The sequence below is a fragment of the Anguilla anguilla genome, chromosome 8, assembly GCF_013347855.1.
Source record: "Anguilla anguilla isolate fAngAng1 chromosome 8, fAngAng1.pri, whole genome shotgun sequence".
NCBI lineage: Eukaryota > Metazoa > Chordata > Actinopteri > Anguilliformes > Anguillidae > Anguilla > Anguilla anguilla.
The window spans coordinates 2,530,622-2,540,925 of record NC_049208.1 but is presented as its reverse complement, the minus strand read 5'-3'; the positions used below and the strand labels follow the sequence as shown (position 1 = coordinate 2,540,925).

The 10,304-nt window shown below is 45.8% G+C and overlaps 1 protein-coding gene across 2 annotated transcripts; it reads left to right on the top strand.

The window, feature by feature from the left end:
* The first annotated feature begins 658 nt into the window (after positions 1-658).
* Positions 659-10,304, top strand: LOC118234682 (annexin A13-like). Of its 2 annotated transcripts, none has more exons than XM_035431393.1 (11): positions 659-815; positions 2,032-2,107; positions 2,903-2,997; positions 3,710-3,880; positions 4,480-4,513; positions 4,951-5,030; positions 5,541-5,609; positions 6,259-6,360; positions 6,695-6,770; positions 7,433-7,545; positions 8,505-10,304. In XM_035431393.1, exons 1-11 carry the CDS (start codon positions 801-803, stop codon positions 8,622-8,624), a joined length of 951 nt encoding a protein of 316 aa, XP_035287284.1. In that variant the 5' UTR covers positions 659-800; the 3' UTR covers positions 8,625-10,304. The 2 variants fall into 2 exon arrangements, with proteins under 2 accessions (XP_035287284.1, XP_035287283.1); XM_035431392.1 differs by having other exon boundaries at positions 3,707-3,880.

The following is a 10,304-nucleotide window of genomic DNA, read 5'->3' as shown; positions in this document are numbered from 1 at the left end:
CACCTTGGCAACGAGACAGAAAGGAACGGACCGTTCATCACGTAAAGTGGTAGCTAACGGCAGACACCAAGTTCAGCTCAATACGGGTAATTGCTCGGGTTTTAAATTAGCTACGCTGTTCCAGTTTTTTTTTTCCTTTTATCTATCTGCTAGAGTTTGCTACTTCATGGTTTCACTGCATCAGCTCGTTAGTTTCAGATAAAGTACGAGGTAGACTTGTTCGGTGTGAGACCACCGCCAAAGTCAGTGTTCCTTTGCTGACTCAAGAGCTAATAATTGGTATTTTATATCATGTTATTCCCACCCATAAAACGAAAAACAGTGCTGATGACGACAATACAAATCACACACACCTTCTATTTCAGAACTCATATTTTCATATGAGGGAAAATGTTACAGGGATGTAATGTTACACAAAAAACAATAAAATATTTGAATGGCCATTTAAATGAAATACATTATTTAAATACATTATTATTATTATCATTATTTGTATTATTATTATTATTAGTAGTAGTAGTAGCAGTAGTAGTAGTAGTAGTAGTACTGCATTATATAAAGTAACATGTATGTTTGTAGTATTATGATATTATAAAATGATTGAAGAATAAGATGAATCAACGGACTCCACCCCGCTTATGAAAACATTCACCGGATCAGTCTCTTCCGCTTACCGGCTGCGGTGACGTTACAGCTGCAGTACAGGGCGGGGCTGCGTCTGGGGCCTCGCCTCCTGGAGTAGAGGACACAGCAGCAGCAGCACTGACCGGCAGCCGCGGTGACAGACCAGCATCACAAAAATGGGAAACGTCCAAGTGGGTAACATATATTTCCTTCGAGTTTTTGTTTACGTAATGCGCAAGTTCGCTGTATAGCTGTAGCTATGGGAGAGAAATTTGTGAATGGGGGGATGACGTTGTCAGGTACATTCTTAATAAAATCAATTAACGATGTAGCCTATAGCTGGTTGATGCACTGCGTGAAAATACTACGTACTTAAAAATAAGGCACAAAAGTAACGAGACAGTGGCACAAAATGTTCGCTAGAATGTTTATTATAAACGCCAAACAAAAAATGTGCAACGTACGCAGTGCAACGGTTAATTTAGAGTTGAGGGCTTAGCTCGCCAAACGGGCATGCAGTTTCACTGGTGCACTGTAACCTACAATTATAAAATAAAACTTCTAAATGATAATATTACAGAGTTTGTCCTGGTTACTAGCTTTAATCAAAGTTTTCCCCTTATGGTTTCCTCATTGGTACGGCTTGCTTTCCATTTTTACGACATATTTCTACGAATCTGTTTTTTTTTTTAAAATGGAGTTAAATGCCTTCAAAGTGCTACGCGATTTGGAAGTCGCGTGGCGATTTACGCGTCAGCATCTTTTCGCGTGACTCTGTCTCCGGAGGAGGCGGCCACTCCCTCGTGGGAAGCATTACAGAATGTCTTTAAGCTCCGCGTCGTCAATGAGGCTGCTTTTGTCGGCGACCGAGAGGTGGGCGGCTGGCTGGCTGGCTTTGCGGGAGCGATAGGCTGCGGCTAGCTCACTGCGCAGTTTCAAAACTCGGCCTGCCAATGAGTCACCGAGGCGCCCCCGCCCTGTCCGCGAGCCCTCGAGCGCACGCCCTTGTTGTCCCCCCCAAAAAAAGAGACAGAGATGCTTGTAACATGAGGAGCGTGGCCTTCTGTAATTGTCAGATTGTTTACACATGTACTCGCGTGTTCGTGTATTGAATGAGCATTAATCATAATGACACGAACGCTGTTTCAGTGCCTTTTTAGGGTGAGAGAGAGTATATGTATTTTTTCTAGCTTTTGCTTCCGGTGATTGGCCTACTGACTTGTGACTCAGCAAAGTAGGGGGAAAATATGTGTTATGGAATATTGTATATATATTCTGGTCTGGCTTAGTTGGAGTACAGTCCGTATTCGGGAAGGGCTATGGATAATATATTTTTAATGTGCTATTTGAAGTTGTGGACAATGGTTCGGATCAAATAGTAAATACTTTTGTCTGCACTTTTTCCAGCCTACAGTTGTGCCCTACGACGATTTTGATGTTGTGGCCGACATCAAGGCCATCCGGAAAGCCTGCAAGGGCTTGGGTAAGTTCACCCGTCTCTCTTCGCTGTGCCCGCCTCACGTAGACCGCGATGGGCACCACCAGCGTGCAGCTAAAAGCCCAGCGGTGAAGGTCACTGGATAATCACTTGAAGGTCACAGCTCAGACCGGAGCTTGATTGTCCTTTTAATGCGGGATCCTTCTCTTGAAGCGTTGGGAAAAATTAATTTTGGCGAACCAGATTACCAATAAATGAGGGTAACGTGCACACCCCGTATTTTGCTATTAAGCCCTTAACGCAGATTGGATATTGATCAGTTCCAGAATACGTTTGACTCCCGCATGAATTTCATGAACATTGCGCCTCTCAAGTCCTCACAGCATTTTTTTTAGCGAAGGAGGAAAACTTGCCTCAGACGACACCAGCATGTGGGTGGGTGATGCACGACAGCCATTTTGTGCCCACACTGGTTTGTGTGTTATAATGATGTACGTGTAAACAGCCCTGGTTTCTTATGTTCACATTACACGCGAAAAACAAAATGTTTTAATGGCAATTTTATAGCTCAGGAGGTAAGAGCGGCTGTCTGGCAGTCGGATGGTCGCCGGTTCGATCCCCTGCCCTGGGCGTGTCGAAGTGTCCCTGAGCAAGACACCTAACCCGTAATTGCTCCCAACAAGCTGATTGGTACCTTGCATGGCAGCCTTTCAGCATTGGTGTGTGTGAGTGTGTGTGTGAATAGGTGAATGGGTGAATGAGAGGCATCAATTGTAAAGCGCTTTGGATAAAAGTGCTATATAAATGCAGTCCATTTACCAGATCTTTTCTGTCTTGCAGGGACGGATGAAGAAGCCATAATTAACATCTTAGCGAATCGCTGTTCAGCTCAGCGTCTAGAGATCAAGCAGGCGTATTTCGAGAAGTATGATGATGTGGGTAATTTTTATATATTTCTTCCTTATTGCTAAATTTGAAGCGAATACTTGTTTTTAGATTCATGTGTTGCAGCAGCAGGGTAAGGTAGCACCGCCAGGAGGTGCTGAGTTTGAATCCCGAACCAGGGCCTTTCTATGTGGAGCTGACATGTTCTCCCCATGTCCATGTGGGTTTCCTCCCACAGTCTAAAGTGGGTTAGGCTAATTAGAGTCCCTAAATTGCCCCTAGGTATGAGTGTGTGTGAATGTGTGTATGCCCTGCGATGGATTGGCGACCTGTCCAAGGTGTAGTCCTGCCTCTCACCCAATGCACAATGGGATTGACTGCGACTGTGTGGTACCATTGTTGCATTGTGTATGACTAGTCATCCCAAACTGAGAGAGCGAGAGAGAGATTGTGAATGTAGGATGACAGAGGAATACAAGAGACTCATTCTCTGCACTGATTGGATGATGAAGGAGTACAGAAGTCTCCTTATCTGCAGTGATTGGATGATGGAGGAGTACAGGAGTCTTGTTCTCTGTGCTGATTGGATGATGGAGGAGTACAGGAGACTCATTCTCTGTGCTGATTGGATGATTGAGGAGTACAGTATGCTCATTCTCTGTGCTGATTGAATGATGGAGGGGTACAGCAGACTCATTCTGTGTGCTGATTGGATGATGGAGGGGTACAGCAGACTCATTTTGTGTGCTGATTGGATAGCAGGAGCTGGAGGAGGTGCTGAAGAAGGAGCTGACGGGCAGCTTTGAGAACGCCGTCATCGCCATGCTGGACCCTCCGCACGTCTACATGGCCAAGGAGCTGAGGAAGGCTATGAAAGGAGCTGGGACCAATGAGGACGTCCTGGTGGAAATCCTGTGCACCAGCCCCAATCAGGTCAGTCGCTTCCTCCTCTTCACCCAATCAGGTCTATCGCTGCCTCCTCACCGTCCCGTCAGGATTGCCGCTTCCTCCTCACTGCCCAATGAGGTCTGCCGCTGCCGCCTCACCGTCCAATCAGGTCTGCCACTGCCTCCTCACCGTCCAATCAGGTCTGCTGTTTCCTCCTCATAGTCCAATCAGAGGAAATAGCAAAAAGAAAAGAAACAACAACTTTGTACCAAGAGAACTTAGAGAAAATTAGGGTTTTATGCGCTGCCAAAATTGTTAATTGGTGTGAGGTGAAAGACCTATGCGCTTGAAACATTGTCATTAATTGCAAAATAACACAAAACATTTTGGGAACAGCAGCAATGAGTGCAATTTGTCCTTCCTGTTAAATGTGATCAGATTTCACGTACACCACATGGTAAAATGGATGGAAGGTTGAACAGGAGGAACACTGCTGTGGAATATGGACTGTAAATTACACGTTAGAGATTCACTTGTATTTTACTGAAGTACATTTTGATTGTTTTCAGTTGTTGTCTCTTGAGTTGAATGCCCTTGGATGCATTACCTTTATTGTTATAAATGTCTTTATGTTCTTCCAACAGGATATTTTATATTATCAAGAAGCTTATGCCCAGGGTAAGTATACTTTGACCATAAAAGTTCACCATCCACTCATGAAATTCCCTCATCATCCCCTTCATAATGTCTTAGCATCATCTATAATTTTGTAGTCATCTGACGTTCTAGTAAGTTCCTCAACAATGAAACATTTACCACATCTAAGCCATACAAGCTTACACACAGTCTCTCTGTCTCTTTCTCTCTATCCCTCTCTCTCCCTCTCTGTCTTCTCCCCCTCTCTCTCTCTCCTTCCTTCTCTCTCCCTGTCTCCCTCCTTCTCCCTCCCCCTCTCTCGCTACCTTTCTCTCCCTCCCACTCTCTGTCTCTCTCTATGTCTCTCAATCGCTTCCCCCCCTCACTCTCTCTCTCTCCCCTCCCTCTCTCTTTCCATCTCTCTCTCCCCCTCCCCCCCTTCCCACTCCCTTTCTGCCCCCCCTCCGTATCCCTCTCAGTGCATGAGAGAGATCTGGAGGCAGACATTGAAGGAGACACCAGTGGGGACGTGAGGAACCTGATGGTCGCCCTCCTGCAGGTGAACCTCACCGTTCTCACACTTTTCAGCCTGTTTCAGCCTGTATCCAACCTGTTTCAGCCTGTTTCAGGCTGTTTGTTGTTTCAGCCTGTATCCAACCTGTTTCAGCCTGTTTCAGGCTGTTTGTTGTTTCAGCCTGTATCCAACCTGTTTCAGGCTGTTTGTTGTTTCAGCCTGTATCCAACCTGTTTCAGGCTGTTTGTTGTTTCAGCCTGTATCCAACCTGTTTCAGGCTGTTTGTTGTTTCAGCCTGTTTCAGCCCATTAGGTGTTTTTAGCCTGTTTGCTGTTTCAGTCTGTTTTAGCCTGTTTGCTAATTCAGCCTGTTAGCATTAGCTAATTTCACACGCTCAGTATGACTTCATCGCGTCTACGGCCTTCCTTCCTTCTCCATGCTCTCCCAGGGCCCGGCCCTGCATTCCTTTCTGACAGGAAACACACATTGTTATAACTGTTGGGAAAAAAAAGAGAGAATGAAGTGCAGACTTCCTGTTTGTTTCCTCCCCAACAGGCCAATCGGGATGAAACCTACGAGGTGGATGAGGAGCTGGCAGAACAAGACGCCGCGTCTCTGATTGAGGCAAGAGATCCATCCATTATCTATACCCGCTTATCCTGAGCAGGGTCCATCCATTATCTATACCCGCTTATCCTGAGCAGGGACCGTCCATTATCTATACCCACTTATCCTGGGCAGGGTCCATCCATTATCTATACCCGCTTATCCTGAGCAGGGACCATCCATTATCTATACCCGCTTATCCTGAGCAGGGACCATCCATTATCTATTCCCACTTATCGTGGACAGGGTCCATCCATTATCTATACCCGCTTATCCTGGGCAGGGTCCATCCATTATCTATTCTCGCTTATCGTGGACAGGGTCCATCCATTATCTATACCCGCTTATCCTGGGCAGGGTCCATCCATTGTCTATAACTGCTTATCCTGGGCAGGGCCCATCCATTATCTATACCCCACTTATCCTTGGCAGGGTCCATCCATTATCTATACCCACTTATCCTGGGCAGGGTCCATCCATTATCTATACCCGCTTATCCTGGTCAGGGTCCATCCATTATCTATACCCGCTTATCCTGGGCAGGGTCCATCCATTATCTATACCCACTTATCCTGGGTAGAGTCCATCCATTATCTGTATACGCTTATCCTCGGCAGGGTCCATCCATTATCTATACATGCTTATCTTGGGTTTCTGTCCTGTTCAGGCTGGTGAGGGCCGCTTTGGCACCGATGAATCAACCTTCACTTACATCCTCACGCACAGGAACTACCTGCAGCTGCAGGCGACTTTCAAGGTCTACGAGTCGGTATGTTCTTGCACTCCTTACAGTTATTACTCTGTCAATTTATATTTAGCGGGATATTTACATTGTGTGAGGAAGTGGTCTTGTAACCAAAAGGTCACATGTTTGATTCCTGGATAGGGCACTTCCGTTGTTCCCTTGAGAAAGGTACTTAACCTGCATTGCTTCAGTATATATCCAGCTGTATGAATGAATGAAATGTACATGCTATGTAAAAGTTGTGCAAGTTGCTCTGGAATTGAACCTGTGAGCTTTAGGTTACTAGCCCAGTTCCTTACCCATAATACTTACCCAGTTACTTACCCATTATCCTTAAATCCCCATCTCCATACTGTAGCTATCCGGGACAGAGATCTTGGATGCCATTGACAGTGAAGCGACCGGGACCCTGAAGGACTGCTACATCACTCTGGGTCGGTGTCAGTGAGTCGTAAACGTCTTCCAGAGGAGATTAGCTTGTCTGCTCCGTCTCATGCCATTGGCTGGCCGCCAAGCTGCAGATACCGGATGTGTAAAAGCTCTCAGGGTTTTATAGGGACATTACAGAGACAGGGACTGGGGGATGTTGTGGCAGCAGGATGCTGGTGTTTTATGGGAACGGCCCAGCCCGGGTATTGTGGATGCTGTACGGACAGTATGATGGGATGTGTATGGAGATAGTACAGTACAGGTACGCAGCTTGTGAATATTACAGGTGCAGCTCATAGGAACATCACGGGTACAAGGACTGGGAATGTTACAGAGACAGGGGTGGTCGGGAAGGGTGTAGGCCTGTTATGGGAACAGGAAATGGGTACAGATAATAGGGACATTATGGAGAGAGGGAAAGTTTGGGTGTGTTTTGGGTACAGTGTGTGAGGACATTATAGGGATAGAGATGGGGCTCTTAATGGGGCAGGGTTTTGGGGTAATCTGTGGGTACAGGGATTTGAGAAGCTTTGGGGACAGAGATTGGGGATGTTATGGGGACAGCGTGTAAAAACAGGTACATTTTTTGGAAATTATTGGAGCGTTAAGGGCACTGTGTTGGGGAAAGGGTACAGGGGTTTACCTGCTTTTTTGGGCACCCCCACAGTGAGGTGCGCAAAGAACCCGCAGCTGTACTTCGCCCGCCGTCTGAACGCTGCCATGAAGGGCGCGGGCACGGACGAGGACACCCTGATCCGCATCATCGTGGGCCGCTCTGAGGTACCCACAAACCCCCTGCACCTGACACGCTTCCACTGAGGTACCCATAAACCCCTGCACCTGACACGTTCTCCCACACTGTGGTACCCATAAACCCCTGCACCTGCTGCGTTTTCCCACGGAGGTACCCACAAACCCCCTGCACCTGACACGCTTCCACTGAGGTACCCACAAACCCCCTGCACCTGACACGTTCTCCCACATTGTGGTACCCATAAACCCCTGCACCTGCTGCATTTTCCCATGGAGGTACCCACAAACCCCCTGCACCTGCTGCGTTTTCCCACGGAGGTACCCACAAACCCCCAACACCTGATGCATTCTCCCACACTGAGATACCCCTAAACTCCCAACACCTGACATATTCTCCCACACTGAGTTACCCTCAAACCCCCTACACCTGACACGCTTCCACTGAGGTACCCACAAACCCCTACACCTGACACACTTCCACTGAGGTACCCACAAACCCCCTACACCTGACACACTTCCACTGTAGTACCCACAAACCCCCTACACCTGACACACTTCCACTGTAGTACCCACAAACCCCCTGCACCTGACACACTTCCACTGAGGTACCCACAAACCCCCAATACCGTACACACTTCCACTGAGGTACCCACAAACCCCTGACACCTCATGCGTTCTCCCACACTGTGGTACCCACAAACCCCCTGCATGTGAAGCGATCTGCCTTGACTCCCCAGGTCATCACTGTAAAGGAGACTTGAGTTCTCTGTTGATCTACCGGGTTAGCTAAACAAAACTGTAGGACCCAGGCACCAATACACTAAATTACCAAACTTCATGAAATCAGAAGCAAAAAATCAGGTACACTTGGACTGGTATGGAAGACAGTCGTAATTCATTGTTAAATCCAAAGGGTTTCCCCATTTAGCTTTCATCACCTGGAGCTTGAGGTAGTGAGTGATACTTTTGCTTTTATGGTTTCCCAGATTGACCTGGAGACGATCAAGGACATGTACCTGGAGAAATACGACGTTCCTCTGAAGGAAGCCCTCAACTCCGAGTGCGGGGGAGACTTCAAACGGCTCCTCCTGGAGATCTTGCACTGAGATGCTGCGGCACAGCACCACCTACTGGCCAGCAATGGGTACTGCTGCAAGGATAGCCAAGTGAACTAACCCTCACTCACAAACACCACTGTCCTCAGAGAGAGCAATTCAGCCCAAGGAACCTTCCCCAGTAAAGGGATTATTTGACATGTATCTTAAAATTATTTTATTTATGTTTTATTTTTTGCATGAAAATACCTACACAAAAATTGAGTTGGGGGAGCTGGAATGTGTAGTACGTTGTTTTGCCAGTTTAGCTTTTTATTTAGAAATTTTTTCTTTGCTTTCTTTATCAAAAAAAATTGTTGGGCCCCAGGTTGATACATCTACAATATAAGTAGACCCTTAGTCAGCCATGTATCAAGTGAGTTTTTGGGTAAAATGTTCTCTCTCCCCTCCCAAAAAAAGTGTTTAAAAATTGTGGTCTTACAATCACAGAATAGGCAACTATTAGGGATGGGGAAAAATACTTATACAGTATTTTTCAAAATGCCTTCCAAATAAAATAAATGTATGTATAAATTACAATCAAAATGGCGGACGTGCAGGTTGCATTGCAGATGGCACAGGCATAACCCATACAAAACGGGTAGGAAACCTGTATAATATACGAAATACAAACACGCAAATACATCTTGCAGGTGTGTGTATTTGAAATCACTGCCCGCTCTCTTGCTGATAGCTGATCTAGTCACCGTTGGGCGAGCTGAGGTTATACTGCCAGCATTCAGTGCCACTGTTCATTTCCTGTAGCGTTAGTGATGCCTTAGGAAAAACATATGTGTTCGATTCCTTCTGTCTGGTAATCGAGACGACTGAAGTGCCGGAAAGGTGGAGACCCTTTTGGGGAACACCCCCCCACCCCCACCCCCCCCTCCACCCCCCACCCCCATGTGTGTTATCTCACTGTGCAGCATACACCCCAAACTTTGTGGGTCACCTTGGCTTAGGATGCAATCACTATCCATCCACTTGTCATTTTCTAAATGAAATCCAAACTTTATACATTTTCAGTGTACTGACAGACAGTCCTTAAATGTAACTCTTATATGTCCAGTATGAACCCAGTATCTGCCTTGTCATGCATGCCCATTGCATCAGATATATCCCAATATTTGCTTCATTACTCCATATAGAAAGCCGTATAAAAATAATAATAATATCCAGTGTATTAAACGTATTAACGTGTACTGTGTGATTGATGACTGGTACATATTTAAAGATAATGAAGGGAACGGCAGAGCTTTCGTGAGATGGACAAATGAAGCTGGGAGATAAAACGTCTTCGTCTAAAAGACTAAACTAAGGTTTGAAGCTGCTGTGTCATTAAAAACGAATTCATTCTTACTTTGTCCTGACGAGACAAACGACGCTTGTGTGCAATGTGCCGTCATCACAGCGGTCCATGCCTCTTTCTAAATTATGTCCTGGACTGGCATTATCAATCTGGCAAAATCTTTGCATTACTTTTTCTGAATTTCAGCCAAAAAAAAATTGCTGGCTTCCTGTGTATCCTATTTAAGAGAGCATATACCGTAGAGATTAGTCTGGTAGAAAGATGCTATATTCACATAGTCCAGTAGAAAATTAACATATACCAAATTCGGGACCACTCTTAACCTCAGTGTAGCCAAAGATGTATGGATAAATATTAATAAATTAAAAAATAATATTTAAAAA

Bases quoted from the DNA above. Each gene is read 5' to 3' on its own strand.
- LOC118234682 (XM_035431392.1), top strand. The intron at 2,998-3,706 runs GTGGGTAATTTT...CTGATTGGATAG, and splicing joins ATTTCGAGAAGTATGATGAT to CAGGAGCTGGAGGAGGTGCT. The intron at 3,881-4,479 runs GTCAGTCGCTTC...TTCTTCCAACAG, and splicing joins TGTGCACCAGCCCCAATCAG to GATATTTTATATTATCAAGA.